Source organism: Humulus lupulus, chromosome 4, assembly GCF_963169125.1.
Source record: "Humulus lupulus chromosome 4, drHumLupu1.1, whole genome shotgun sequence".
Lineage (NCBI taxonomy): Eukaryota > Viridiplantae > Streptophyta > Magnoliopsida > Rosales > Cannabaceae > Humulus > Humulus lupulus.
Window position 1 is genome coordinate 244,888,928 of NC_084796.1, and position 16,169 is coordinate 244,905,096.

The 16,169-nt window shown below is 33.4% G+C and overlaps 1 protein-coding gene and 1 long non-coding RNA gene across 3 annotated transcripts; both read left to right on the plus strand.

The window, feature by feature from the left end:
• Window positions 1-5,507: 5,507 nt before the first annotated feature.
• Window positions 5,508-6,368, plus strand: LOC133833119 (uncharacterized). Its single transcript, XM_062263375.1, has 2 exons — window positions 5,508-6,026; window positions 6,120-6,368. The coding sequence occupies exons 1-2, from the start codon at window positions 5,508-5,510 to the stop codon at window positions 6,366-6,368; spliced, it is 768 nt and encodes a 255-aa protein (XP_062119359.1).
• A 552-nt stretch (window positions 6,369-6,920) lies between these two features.
• On the plus strand, window positions 6,921-12,342 carry LOC133831506 (uncharacterized). Of its 2 annotated transcripts, XR_009892527.1 has the most exons (3): window positions 6,921-8,878; window positions 9,424-9,471; window positions 11,877-12,342. It is a non-coding gene; the product is annotated as an uncharacterized LOC133831506 (long non-coding RNA). The 2 variants fall into 2 exon arrangements; XR_009892526.1 differs by lacking the exon at window positions 11,877-12,342 and having other exon boundaries at window positions 9,424-10,099.
• Window positions 12,343-16,169: the final 3,827 nt, after the last annotated feature.

The following is a 16,169-nucleotide window of genomic DNA, read 5'->3' on the forward strand; positions in this document are numbered from 1 at the left end:
CAAAACATGCATAGTCAGGAGACTTACATAATGTTTGGCTGGGAAGTGGATGAAGGAATCGCCTGGGTTGGAACTTCGTCGGAGTAGTTGGTTTCAAGGCTTCGAAGGAGTCCTTGCACCTAAGCTTCTGGAATGCTGAAGGTAGTAACTGGAAAGAGGAAAAGGGGGGATTTTTTAGAGCAAGAAGAAGAGAAAATTTTGGAAAATTTCGAATGAACGGGTGGCCCGTGCGTAAGGTGGCCACCCCTTTTTATATGCGTGAAGGGTCACGTGAAGAGGGTCGTTGGATTGCCCTGATGTGGGATCCAAGGCCCTCCACTCAAAAGATGAAACGATGGCTGGGCATAGGCTAGGCCATTTAATGCGGTTCTCGGAAGACGCACCATCACCAACCACGATGTTCCACGTATTCGGCGCCTGCGTAAAATGTGGAATATGAAGGGTTCTTGGGGAAGCCTAAAAGCCCCTACTGTGGCCCTACACGACGTCGTGTACCATGAGCAGAGGCTTGGGGGGCAGATGTACGCCCTGATTTTCCCACGGGCTGATTAGCGAGCTGAGATACGGCCTAATCATGACTACCACGTGGACATCCCCAAGACCGGAGCTGCCATCGTAAGGTCCTACCTCCTTAGCTTGAGGTAACCTAAGGGTTCGCCAAGATTTCTCAAGGACTGGGTCTGGACTCTGAAGGTCGCAGGTCAAGGTAAGCATCCAGCTCGTGATACGAGCTGGAGTTGGAGGCTGTGACCTTTTATAAAGTCAACCACGCAAGGTAAACGTGCATATATCAGACATCATGTGTCTGATATACCCCTGACTTCTCGGACACGCAGCAGGAACGTGCGTATTCAGACACCCACAATTGGGTTGGGCCGTGCGGCCCATTATCCCCTTACCTATTGATTTAACCACACTTATGTGTCAGGTTTAGGAATTAATCATGAATGTCACAGAGTTGACATGATAGGTAAGAAGGTCACGGGATGACCTTCTTACCAACTCCCAGGTGCCTTCTCTTATAAATATGGAGGTGCCTTCTCCTATAAATATGGAGACCTTGGGAGTTAACAGAGGTTGGATTCTCAATTGTAAGAAATACCCTGTAATCAAATACCCAGTATATAGAAATAATACTGACTAGTGGAGTAGAAGGATTTTAACCTTTGAACCACTTAAAAAACGTATTTTGAGTCACCATTTCATTTTCTAAGATCATTTATCTATTTCGGTTCAACCTAAGCACTAATCCCTTTCTTTTATTTTCTTAATTACCTGTTGGCGAAGAACCGCGTCAACAGTAGTGTATTTGAATCCATTTTTATTATTTTAAAAACTTAAAATTTGTGGACCCCACAAGAATACATGATTGGTAGCTTGTTTTTGGAAACCAAATCCAAAACAATATCTGGATTTTGTGTTGTAAAATTGAAAACAAGCAAATCACGTTTTCTAACTTCTTCCCAAAATTCCTGAAAACAAAATCCACTTATCTCTCTGCTTCCTCCCTTCCCCTCCCCTCCATTATTCGTGAAAATCATACCATCTCCATCTCTCTCCGCTCCCTGCCCTCGACTGTGTGGGTTTGCTGTAAGCTCAACGACGACACCGCTCTATCTCAGCAGATTCAGTCAACCGGCTGCCCCTCCTAACTCCAAATCTCATTCCAGATGTCCCAACTCCAGATCTCATTCCAGATCTCCCAACTCCAAATCTCTCTCTCTTTTGTGTTTGTTGCACCAGCCACATAAGGTATTACTAAGCTTTGGATTTGAAGTTATGTGCGAGTATATGACTTTTTTTTCTTTATATACAATTACTGAAAATTCTTACTACTTCATATTATTTCGGTGAATATTTAGTAGTATATAGTGTTTTATGTTATTACGTTTTGGAAAAATAAGTGATGGGTACCCTACTACAAGACATCTACCAATGAAGAAGTAAAATCTTCTATATATATATGTATATATGTCAAAATTTGACCAAGTAAAATCTCCTCTATATATATATATATGTATATATGTCAAAATTTGTCAAAGTTTGACCAAGTAAAATATTCTCTTAATATATATGTGTGTCAAAATTTGTCTAAATTTGACCAAGTTAATAGTCCTATGATATTGGAGTGATTGTTATTGTTGTTAATGATTCAAGTGAAAATATTATAGTAAGAGCATTAATGAAATATGCACCACTATTAACAGAGCTGCAAAAATGCAAAAGTAAAATTAGACAATTTTTATGTATATATGTACGTACAAAGGGAGGGATCCCATATTACCTATTATCAATCAATAGAACTTATATGGTATAATTACTCAGTAGTTTATTTTTAATTTCTAAGAAAGTTTCTTAGATAGAGAGTTGCATTCTTTGGATGCTTATAGCAGTGTGTACTTGCAGACAAGTACACTATCTCAAAACTAACATACTAATTAGCAAATGGTGTGTAGACTTGTGCTTATTATATGTTATTACAATTTAATCAACTCTATATAGAAATGTACAATTGAGTGAACCATAAACTTTTCTAGTTCACTAGTTTTCTGGTGTTGGCCTCTATTCTTAAAGTTGGGATTTTGTTGTAGGTATCTCCCATCACATAACATATATATGTTATATATATATATATTTATAAGGCTTAAACTAATGCATTTGATGTAGCTATCACTACAGTCCCTTTGATGTAGATATCAGGTGTTGTTATGTCCATTTGTTAGCTATTTTAGACTCATTTCCTTATGTGTTTATTATGTGATATTGTTTTACTGGGTCTTCTATGAGTTATTGTTGTTGGATTTAGATATTATTTTACTGAAGTTTACTTGAAATATATTATGTTCAATTTTAAAATATTAATGAGAATTTAGAGGAAGTAATTTAGAAGAAAAGATTGAGAGTGAAGTGTATGGCAGTAAAGCCACTTATAATTTTGCTAATATTAAATCATTAGGCCTTGATGCAATATAGAAAAGTTTTGCTAATTATAATTTTACAACATTAAATCATACTTTGTTTTGCTATGAGGGAACTTGACGAGTGCATATTTTGCTTAAACTTGTAGTATAACTTTTTTGATATTATATATATATGTCCATCAATCAACTGGATCTATATATATACTAGGTAAAAGCAACGTGCAATGCACATTTACTTAGTTTTAAAGTTGTAATCATTGTATATAATTTTAATAAAAAGTGGTTCACTATCTTTTTGAAAATATATATTTTTATAATCGAATGAATTATATTTCTACATTATATATAAATATTTACATTAATAATCTTTACATATATGATATCTAAACATAACGTTGACATAGATATATATTTACAAGATTACATAATATATATAAAATAGAATAATATTTAAAAAGAAATTGATAATAGAAATAAAATAAGAATAGAAAAAATCATAGTGTAGACAGTAGTATATATGCATCAACTATTTTTAGATTTTAATATATCTCGCAATGTCCTTTGGTAAATTTGATGAAGAAAAAAAGCTCCAATAACTTGATAAAAACAAACTATCACACAAATTTATAAGATAAAAAATATAATGTACATGTCTTTATTATTTTTAAATAAATATGATTTAATTATTTAAATTATCATAAAATATCTTATTTTAATTAATTAATTTATTTATTTTTGTCTAAGTTTATATTTGTTCTAGTTTTTGAGTGACAACAAATGATTATATATTATATGTTTAATATAATATCAAGTTTGATTAAATTTTATTTAAGTTATAAAATATATAGTTTTATTATTTTTAAATAATTATCATTGTAAAGTATCTCAAAAATATCTTATTTTAATTTGTTTAATTATTTATTTATTTAAGTTTAATTCATATTTACAATCTACTGTTAAATATAAGAACATTCTGTTAAATATAAGAATATTCTGTTAAAGTTAACTGAAAAAAATTAAAAAACCGTTAAAACCAAGAATTTCCGTTATCTACACACTTTTTATATAGAATAGATATATATATATATATATTAGTCAGATTCATTGATTGTGAGCTAACTCAATTCTTGGACTTATATTAGTTTGTGCCTAGATTTTGGTTGCAACACAACGAAAATCTTATTTGCATAATTATTTCTTTATTAAATATTTATGGTAAAATTGACTTTTTTAATGGTTGTATGTTGTAATGCAGAGAACAAGCTTGGTAGTGAAACATTTTAGTCCCTTTGTTCTCAATCTGCAACATCTGAGGTGAGCTATTTTTCTCACTCACTCCACTTTCTTTACATCTTGGAATTCTTTGATTTATATGTTTGATTTTGAAAACTTGGGCTAATAAATTTAAAATAAGCATTATTTATGAAGACATAGATTACGATAGTTAAAATTATGATTAGATGGATGCGAAGAATGTAGACATTGACGATCATGCTTCTTGGCCTGAGGCTATTGAATCACATTTTATTGGTCTTCTATATGAAGAGGCTATTTAATTCTTTTGGAAAGAGATATAAAATGTCTCAATTGAAATCCAAATTCAATCGGTTGAGAAAGACACATCGAGAATTTTCTCATCTTTTGGAACAAACTGGTATGGGATGAGATCCTCAAACAAATACTGTTACAGCAAGTGATGAAGTATGAGATACTTATCTAAAGGTAATAGATTTATAATATACTTGTGTTGTTGATTACTTAATTGTTCTAAATTCATGTTATGTAGTAATGTTGGGTGTTTTTGGATTTTTGTAGAAATATCCAAATACGAAGAGATTTCGAAAAAAAGGATTGCAACATTATGAGATGCTTGGAGAAATATTCAATAATACAACAACCACTGGTGGTATGAGTTATGCCTCCACTCAACTTCCGCCTTCTTCAGTTGAGGAACGCCAACAAGAGCATCATTTTGTTGGCACTGGAGCACATGTTGATGTTGGTTTTGAATTTGATGGTGATAATTATGGAGAGGAAGAAGAAGTTATTGGTGTACGTCGTCGAGCTACTTCTGCTCCACCAGATGCACCAAAACCAAAAGAGAAAAAGAACAAAGGGACTAATTCTGCCGTTGACCAAGTGATGGAAGAACTTGCAAAAAGTATTTCTCCTAAGACTGAGGCATCATTAACACAGAGTGAGACTATGCGTAAGTATTATGAATCGAGAGAAAGGAGAATTAGCGAGGAAACTAGCAATGTCTCTAATTCTTACAATGCGGAAGCTTGTCAAAACATTCTTGATGGTATTCCAGATCTGGATAACAAAATATACCTCAAAGCGTTACATGAGTTTGTAGCAACCCCAGAATGGCGCGGAATATTCATGAGAATGAATGAGGAGCGTCGACGTGCTTATCTTAATTTATTGTTGGAGTGATTTAATATTATTTATTTATTATGACTTTGTCTGTTATATACTACCAAACCATGAAGTTTACATTTTCTTAGATAATGTGTAATGAACTTGACTTGGTGTTTATTGTCATGTTTGAAATTTTATTATTGTCATAATTAGGTACCTAAGATGGATGATTCAGATGAGGAGTTTGAAATATTATTTGGTGATACTTCGTCTTCATCAAGCGAGGAATTAATTGGTCAAGTTCTCATGGCTAATCGAATACATGAGATGCAAAAATCTCAACAGATTAGACGACCATTGCGCACTTCAGATATGTCTGGACGTCAATATTTACTTGAGCTGCTAAATGGACATCCTGATAGATTGTTTTATACAATTAGAATGGACGTTAATACTTTTAGATCTTTATGTCATCGATTAGTTGAAATGGAAGTCATAGAACATGACAGGGTAATTAGTGTTGAAGAAGTTGTTGTCATGTTTCTATGGATAGTAACACATAACCAACGAGTTAGGAGTGTGGCTGAAAGATATCAACATTTAGTAGAAATTGTTTGTCGTCAGTTTGGCAGAGTGCTAGATGCATTGTGTTATTTAGGAAATGAAGTAATAAGGCCTCTTCACTTTAACACTGTGCAAGCAGAAATTCAAAATAATCTGAAATATTTCCCATGGTTTAAGGTAAATTTTATTTATTAATTTTAATAAAATACTAGTTATAATTCATATCAATTTAATTGAAGTTGGTAATGATTTATCTGATTTGTTCTATAGGATTGTGTTGGAGCAATTGATGGTACTCATGTAAGTGCAGTTGCACCAGCTCTAAAACAACTTGCATATAGAGGAAGAAAAGTAGATGTAACACAAAATGTAATGGCTGTATGCTCCTTTAATACGATGTTTACTTATGTCTACGCTGGATGGAAAGGAACAGCCAATGACTCTCGAGTGCTTCTTGATGCAATTAGAAAAGATGATAACTTTCTTATGCCACCACCAAATCCAATTTTATCATTTTAAAAACTTGAAAACAGTGGGACCTATAAGAATGAGTGATTAGTAGGATGTTTTTTAAAATAAAATTCAAATCAGTATTATAATTTTGTGTTATAAAATCAAAAACAAGAAAATCACGTTTTTTCTGATTCCAAATTATTGTATCATAAAATCCTACAAATCTATCACTTTTTTATATTTTTAGATTCCATATCAATCACATATTTAATTTTTTAAAACCCAAAAACAGTTTTTAGATACTGAATCAATCACATTTTTAAAAACATATTTTCAAACTATAAATTCAGATTTTATTTTAGAAACGCACATTTTGAAAATGTAATTTTTCAATCACGAATCAATCAGGTCCTAATATTATACAATATATATATAATATATAAAATTAAAATAATATTCAGAAACTAATCACGTACTTAGTTTTTGTTATATTTTCAAATTTAATACCAATTACAAATTTTATTTTTTAAAACTCAAAAATAATTTCATAACATTAAACCAATGATATATTTTCAAAAACATATTTCATATCCCATTTTGTTTTTAAATACGGTTTTATAATCCCGACTTATTCTTTTAGCTCTAATAGGGTCTGCGCCCTCCACTTATTCCCTTCCCTACGCAGGTTTCCTTCCTTTGTCGACAGCCTCTTCCCCTCTAACCCAAACCTTAGCATTTCTCTGCCTCTCTCCAGTCTTCTAGTTTTCCTTCACCTCAACTTCTCTCTCTCATTGACCATACCTTGAGATGAGCACAACGATGTTTCCCCGACTCTGTTTTGGTACTGGGTTCGAACTGGTGCGATGGTCGATAGTTTGGAACGGGGCGCACAGCGTGGTCGATAGGTAACAAGGTTTTTCAAAGTGGGATTTTAGTTTCAGATCTAAGGCATTTGGTTTTATTTGGGTGCGTTATATAAATATGTGTGTATAGTTGTGTTTATTTCTCTGAGTTCTTACGTTTGTTCCTCTGTTTTGGGTATAGACTTTGAATATTTGTTTTTCTGATGTGTGTATATACTTAACTGTTTTTAGTTTACAAAGATTTTTGGACCAGGTTTCCTCTCTCAAGGAAACTCTGCTGAGTGATATTTAGGGTCGGCAATGACAAGCAAAAGGTCAACTGGGTTAGCTTATGAATTTCCTTACAATTTTTCAATATTTCTGAGTACTGATAATGTTAACTTTGTAGTATTTTCGTGTGTTTTCATAGCTTTGGTACCTTAGAGTAGAGTATTACATAATTTTTTAGATTAAATGGTTCTGGTTTACTGCATTTTAAGTAGTTTTGGCGTTATAGATTAGCTTTATTATGTGTCTATTTTCTACTTTTGAAGCCTTCTTTTGGTTGGTTTTACTTTCTTTCGTGCTTGGCTGAATTTTCAATACGCACTTTTTCCTACTTTTTTTTGGACAATCTGAGTTAGTTTCTTGGCTTATCTTTTATGGGTTATGGCAAATGCTATTTTTTTCCTTCTTATAGTTCTTTTATCTCACTGCTATGTGAACAAATAATGCGCATCCTTTTTAACATGTTCAGTTCTTAACAATCAGCTTTAATAATGTGGGGATTAGCTAGGTGATTTATATTTACATTTTTGTGTTTCGGTTTCAAGTCGACCATTTTCTTTATTAGCCTTTAGGGCTGTGCAGAAACGATCTGATCCAATAACAAACCAACCGCTAAAAATTGGATATCCAATCATGATTGTATTGGATCGGATGACATTTTTAAAAATCCAATATTGGATCGGTCGGTTCTTGGATGACATGTAAATCCAATAGATACAACCGACCGATCCAATCCAATAATGATCCAATACCATCCAATTAATATTCAGATAAAAAATATATTTTATATGTTTTTTAAAGTTAAAATATCATTGGATTTATGTTGGGTTTGTAATGTTTTGAACTAATATATTAGTTGTTTATGTGAAAAATCAGGTTTAACTCTTCTAAGGATCGGATTGGATGGATCCAATCAATCCAATTAATATTGGATCAAAAATATTGGATGGATCCAATCCGATCTAATAAATATTGGATCAATAATATTGGATGGATCCGATCCAATACAGGGATTCATATCTATTGGATGGAACCGATCCAATCCAATGACTTATTGGATCGGTTCAGTTCGGTTGAGCATACAGTATTGGATTGGATCGGTTGGAGAAATCCAACATCCAATGTATAATTGGATTGGATCTGGATGGGTCCAAAAACATTGCATATGGTCCAATGAACAACCCTATTAGCCTTGGTTGGAAAATAAGTAATGATGGGAATTTTTTTTTAATACGCTTAAAACCCCAAGTATAAATTGCTCAAAAAAAAAAACCTAAGTATAAAAACTAAATGTCTCATATTCCCTAACCCTAAAACTCGGCAGCCTCTCACTCGCTATCTCTCTCAGTCCTCCTCACTCATCTCTCACTACACCAACACCCAGTAGTCTTCTTCCATTTTCGTTAGCCACCACCATCGGCAGCACCACAACCATTGGTCTTAAGTGTAAGCCATCCCCAAACTCTTAAACTTGAATCATGTCATGTTTTTAATTAAGAAATCAGATATTAAATCTTTGTCTCTTTACTATGATTAAATTTTAAATCTATGATGAAGTAGAGTTTATTACACCAGATGAAGATCTGATTTGTGATATACTTTGTGTATATGGCTTGGCCATAATCTCTGTTTGTGATATATTTTGTGTGATATATTCATCTAATCTCTGTTTTTGAGTTGAATTTTCATTTGTTATTGCATTTATTTAAAGCAAAAAAAGGGAAAAAACTTGTTGGTAATAGAACCGTGAAAACTGAAACAATTGCACCATCTATTGTATCCGATTTCTTTTAAATTGTTTCAAAATGAAAGAGTTCAGAACTTCAGATACGTAATACTTGTTGTATATGCTATGGTCATTTATATATGTCTATGTTTATAAATAAATTTAAGATGTGGTTATTTATATATGCTTATGTTGATATACGATTAGAAGAAGAATCTAAACTGAGCTTCATATTGTTTTTGTGATTTTTATTTTTTGAAATCAGATTCAAAACAGAGATTCAATTTTGTTAGTTTGCTTGATTGGGAGAAAGGTATTTGATTAAATTTTCCTTTGCTGAATAATTCTTTCTGAACTCAGCTCAGCTCAGCTCCATAGGTTATTTTCGTATCGTTGTTGGAGTATTTTTTTTTTTTAATAATGGTGCTTTTATTTTTATTTTTGACATCAGATTCAAAATTAGATTGGATTTGGAATTGGTTTGTTTGATTAGGAGATAGGCATGTTTTCATTTGATCATTGCCTCGGAAATCTTTATTGGCTAAGTTGCACTGTCATAGTAAGTTTATAATGAGTAGTAAGTCTAAAAGAAGAGCATACTACCCCAAATGTATAAATGTGGCCTTGTTGTATAAATTCTCTAAAAAGCAAAAAAAAATAAAAAAAAAGTATTGAGCTGCTAGCAACAATATTTGTCAAATTTGTTAATTACCTCTTCTTCAGCCCTGGAGAATGGGCCAGGTATCATTTCTTACCACCGGATACCAAGCCGCAACATTCAATTGCTTTTTGTCCTTTATAATTCTCCCGAAACCTCCCATGCCCTAATCCGAACCCCAACTATTTTGTATTAGCCAATAATTGGTTTTTTAAGTATTTCATTCGTCAATGAGTATTTAATTGTCTCCGTGCCCTCCCCAACGAGGAGCACCCCGTGCAAACTTGATGGTGTTTCGTAAGAGAGAGTGTAAATGCCTCATTCTCCTTTCACATCCCGAGGTGCTTCTTCTAGCTCTACACCTATGACAAGTGGCCTGTCCTTTAGAACTTCGCTGATGTGTTCTTCAATAGTAACACGACCATAATCATGGATATCATAGACCAAATCAAACTGAAAAATATAAAAAAAAAACCATGTTAGACATAAAAAATTTAAAAATGAATTAATGTTTTTCTTTACAAATAACTATTTCGTTCCTTAACCACTTCCTTTTTATTAAGGATGTTTATCTTCAGTGGTTATTCTAGACTCCTTAATATAGTCAAGACGATGAAAAGCTGAATAACCTAAATCAACATGAGACCATGGCCAAAGATAGTCAATCATGTGCTGAGTTACAGATGCTCTCTTGTTAGCATGTTGTATTGGGCTGCAACAACATCTGTCGATGTTATTGCTCGACAACATTCTGCAAACATAAAATATTATATATATATATATTAAAAACAAATTTAATAATTCTGTAAAAAGATTATGGTAATTCAAATTTTCTTGATTTTTTATAGGAGGCAAAATACCTCTCTGAGAATCGAGTTAGTATATTGAATACATGTAAAAGTAACATGGAAAAATGTGTTCCATATAAAAACATAAAATCAAATTCTAATATAAAAAAGAAACTAATATAAAATGATACCCTAGCACAGCCAATGACTTATCAAATCAAACTCTCTCCAGTTTTTTTATTTACCATATCTACTACTAAGAGCGGATCCAGCTGATTCGAACCTTGGACTAAATAGAGTGATAGTCATATTTGTCTACCTACCAATTGCTTTCTTTGAAATAAGTAATTATAGCTAATATTTAATTACTTATAAACATGTTCTCAACATTAAAATAAAAAGAATTGCAAAGTTCCACATTATTTTTTGAGTTAAAGTTTTTCTAATGCTCATTTATATAATAACCAAATTTGGTTTTAACTTATCAAAAACACTTATTTATAACTTTTATAGTTTTTAATAAGTGTAGTTTTTATTTTTTTTAAGTAATTTTTAATAATATATATATATATTAAAAACAAATATAATAATTCTGTAAAAAGATTATGGTAACTCAAATTTTCTTGATTTTTTATACGAGTCAAAATACATCTCGGCCTCCAATTGGTTTGCACTACCACTACAACTACCATGATCGGTAAAATAAACATAAATGCAATATAAGTTGAGAGTCGAGTTAGTATATTGAATACATGTAAAAGTAATGTTTGCATGGAAAAATGTGTTCCATATAAAAAAATAAAATCAAATTCTAATATAAAAAAGAAACTAATATGAAATGATACCCTAGCACAGCCAATGACTTATTAAATCAAACTCTCTCCAGTTTTTTTATTTACCATAACTACTACTAAGGGCGGATCCAGCTGATTCGAACCTTGGACCATTAAAGAGAGTGAGAGTCATATTTGTCTACTTACCAATTGCTTTCTTTGAAATAAGTAATTATAGCTAATATTTAATTCTTATAAACATGTTCTCAACATTAAAATAAAAAGAATTTCAAAGTCCCACATTGTTTTTTGAGTTAAAGTTTCTCTAATGCTCATCTATATAATAACCAAATTTGGTTTTCAAAAACACTTATTTATAACTTTTATAGTTTTTAGTAAGTGTAGTTTTTATTTTTTTTAATAATATATATAGTAAAAACAAATATAATAATTCTGTAAAAAGATTATGGTAACTCAAGGTTTCCTTGATTTTTTATAGGAGGCAAAATACCTCTCGGCCTCCAATCGATGTGCACTACCACTACAAGTACCAAAATCGGTAAAATAAACATAAATGCAATATAACCACTTGCTTTTTATTATGGATATTCTTCTTCAGTGGTTATTCCGGACTCCTTAATATAGTCAAGACGCTTAAAAGCTGAATAACCTAAATCAACATGAGACCATGGCCAAAGATAGTCAATTATGTGCTGAGCTGCAGATGCTCTTCTGTTAGCATGTTGTATCAGGCTGCAACAACATCTGCCGATATTATTGCTCGACAGCATTCTGCAAAACATAAAATATTATATATATATATTAAAAACAAATATAATAATTATGTAAAATGATTATGGTAACTAAAATTTCCTTAATTTTTTATAGGAGGCAAAATACCTCTCTGAGAATCGAGTTAGTATGTAAAATAAACATAAATGCAATATAAGTTGAGAATCGAGTTAGTATATTGAATACATGTAAAAGTAACGTTTGCATGGAAAAATGTGTTCCATATAAAAAAATAAAATAAAATTAGCACAGCCAATGACTTATCAAATCAAACTCTCTCCAGTTTTTCTATTTACCATATCTACTACTAAGGGCGGATCCAGCTGATTCGAACCTTGGACCATTAAAGAGAGTGAGAGTCATATTTGTCTACCTACCAATTGCTTTATTTGAAATAAGTAATTATAGCTAATATTTAATTACTTATAAACATGTTCTCAACATTAAAATAAAAAGAATTGCAAAGTCCCACATTATTTTTTGAGTTAAAGTTTCTCTAATGCTCATTTATATAATAACCAAATTTGGTTTTAACTTATCAAAAACACTTATTTATAACTTTTATAGTTTTTAATAAGTGTAGTTTTTATTTTTTTTAATTAATTTTTAATAATATATATATATATTAAAAACAAATATAATAATTATGTAAAAAGATTATGGTAACTCAAATTTCCTTGATTTTTTATACGAGGCAAAATACCTCTCGGCCTCCAATCGGTGTGCACTACCACTATAAGTACCATGATCGGTAAAATAAACATAAATGCAATATAAGTTGAGAATCGAGTTAGTATATTGTATACATGTAAAAGTAATGTTTGCATGGAAAAAAGTGTTTCATATAAAAAAATAAAATCAAATTCTAATATAAAAAAGAAACTAATATAAAATGATACCCTAGCACAGCCAATGACTTATCAAATCAAACTCTCTCCAATTTCTCTATTCACCATATCTACTACCAAAGGCGAATCCAGCTGATTCGAATCTTGGACTATTAAAGAGAGTGAGAGTCACATTTGCCATCCTACTAATTGTTTTTTTTGACATAAGTAATTATAGCTAATATTTAATTACTTATAAACATGTTCTCAACATTAAAATAAAAAGAATTTCAAAGTCCCACATTGTTTTTTGAGTTAAAGTTTCTCTAATGCTCATCTATATAATAACCAAATTTGGTCACTTATTTATAACTTTTATAGTTTTTAATAAGTGTAGTTTTTATTTTTTTTAATAATATATATAGTAAAAACAAATATAATAATTCTGTAAAAAGATTATGGTAACTCAAATTTCCTTGAATTTTTATAGGAGGCAAAATACCTCTCGGCCTCCAATCGGTGTGCACTACCACTACAAGTACCAAGATCGGTAAAATAAACATAAATGCAATATAACCACTTGCTTTTTATTATGGATATTCTTCTTCAGTGGTTATTCCGGACTCCTTAATATAGTCAAGATGCTTAAAAGCTGAATAACCTAAATCAACATGAGACCATGGCCAAAGATGGTCAATCATGTGCTGAGCTGCAGATGCTCTCCTGTTAGCATGTTGTATCAGGCTGCAACAACATCTGCCGATGTTATTGCTCGACAGCATTCTGCAAACATAAAATATTATATATATATATATTAAAAACAAATATAATAATTATGTAAAAAGATTATGGTAACTCAAATTTCCTTAATTTTTTATAGGAGGCAAAATACTTCTCTGAGAATCGAGTTAGTATGTAGACCAGTTTGTGATCGTCTTTATCGATGATATTCTGGTATATTCTCAGACTGAGTCAGAGCATGAACAACATCTGAGGTTGGTTCTACAGAGATTGAGGGAACACAGATTGTTTGCAAAGTTCAAGAAGTGTGAATTCTGGTTGTCTCAGGTGTCCTTCCTTGGGCACATTGTCAGTAAGGAGGGGATTAAAGTAGATCCAGCAAAGATTGAAGCGGTCAGAGATTGGCCAATGCCAAAGAATGCTTCTGAGGTTAGAAGTTTCCTTGGATTGGCAGGATATTACAGGCGTTTTGTGGAAGGGTTCTCAAAGATTACTACTTCGTTGACTGAGCTGACACGCAAGGGTCAGAAGTTTGTGTGGTCAGATAAATGTGAGAACAACTTCCAGGAGTTGAAACAAAGATTGATCACAACTCCAGTTCTGAGTCTTCCAACAGACCAAGAGAAGTTTGTGATATACTGCGATGCTTCTCATCAGGGTTTGGGATGTGTTTTGATGCAATCAAAGAGAATCATAGCTTATGCTTCTCGTTAGCTGAAGGAGTACGAGAAGAGGTATCCTACTCATGACTTAGAGTTGGCAGCGGTGGTTTTTGCTTTAAAGATATGGAGGCACTACCTCTATGGAGAGAAGTGTGAGATTTATACAGACCACAAGAGCTTGAAGTACTTCTTCACTCAGAAGGACTTGAATATGAGGCAAAGGCGTTGGCTGGAATTAGTGAAAGATTATGATTGTGAGATTCTGTATCACCCAGGGAAAGCCAACGTGGTAGCTGATGCATTAAGCCGGAAGGGTCCGGGACAGATTCATGGTATTAGGCTGATAGCCAGAGAGTTAGCTGATGATATGACCAGAGCTGGTATAGAGTTGCTGGTGGGCCAGTTGGCCAATATTACGCTACAGTCTACGCTGCTAGAGAGGATCAAAGAGGGTCAGTTGGGTGATCCAAAACTGATCAAGATTAGAGAGGATGTCTTGGCTGGAGCATCCAGATATTATACAGTGTCTGATTTGGGGTTGTTGAGATACAAGGGGCGAATATGTGTTCCGTTAGACACTGCATTGAGGCGGGAGATTCTGGATGAATCTCATACTACACCTTACTCTTTGCATCCAGGCACCACGAAGATGTATCAGGATGTGAGATCATTGTACTGGTGGCCAGGGATGAAGAGAAATGTAGTAGAGTATGTGGCTAAGTGCTTGACATGTCAACAGGTCAAGGCTGGGCATCAGAGGCCGGCAGGGTTACTGCAGCCTCTGGATATTCCAGAGTGGAAGTGGGAAGACATCACAATGGACTTTGTGGTGGGCTTGCCCAGGACAGTTGGTCAGCATGATTCCATTTGGGTAATAGTGGATCGCTATACCAAGTCAGCTCACTTTCTGCCAGTGAGGACTACTTATACCGTTGACCATTATGCAGATCTCTACGTGAGAGAGATCATGCGCCTCCATGGAGCTCTTAGGTCAATCGTGTCAGATTGGGACCCTACATTCACTTCCAAGTTTTGGAAGAGTTTACAGACAGCCATGGGTACACAATTGAAGTTCAGTACAGCTTATCATCCTCAGATAGATGGGCAATCTGAGAGGACGATCCAGATATTGGAGGACATGCTGCGGGCATGTGTGCTGGACTTTGGTGGGTCATGGAGTAAGTATCTGCTTTTGATAGAGTTCTCCTATAATAACAGTTATCAGTCTACCATTGGTGTTGCACCTTATGAGATGCTGTATGGTAGGAAGTGTAGATCTCCCATTCATTGGGATGAGACAGGTGAAAGGAGATACTTAGGTCATGAGGCAGTTCAGAGGACCAATGAGGCTATTGACAAGATTATAGCTCGAATGCTTACTTCTTAGAGTAGACAGAAGAGCTATGCAAATCCCAAACGCAGGAACGTGGAGTTCCAGGTAGGAGACTATGTCTTCCTTAAAGTCTCGCCATGGAAAGGGGTGAGGAGGTTTGGGAAGAAAGGCAAGCTGAGTCCCAGGTTTGTAGGTCCATTTGAGATTCTGGAGAGGATTGATCAAGTGGCTTACAGGCTAGCTTTGCCTCCGGCGTTGTCGGCCGTGCATAATGTGTTCCATGTATCTGCTCTTCGGAGGTATGTATCTGATGAGAGTCATGTTTTAAGTTATGAAGATCTGGAGCTTGAACCAGATCTCTCCTTTGAGGAGCAGCCTGCTCAGATACTTGATCAGAAAGATAAAGTCCTCAGGAATAAGACAATACCTTTGGTTAA

What these genes read in the sequence shown, in the direction of transcription:
- LOC133833119 (XM_062263375.1), top strand. Translation starts at nt 5,508, where the DNA reads ATGGATGATTCAGATGAGGAGTTTGAAATATTATTTGGTGATACTTCG. An exon ending in AATATTTCCCATGGTTTAAG is followed by an intron (nt 6,027 to 6,119) that starts GTAAATTTTATT and finishes TTTGTTCTATAG; the next exon opens with GATTGTGTTGGAGCAATTGA.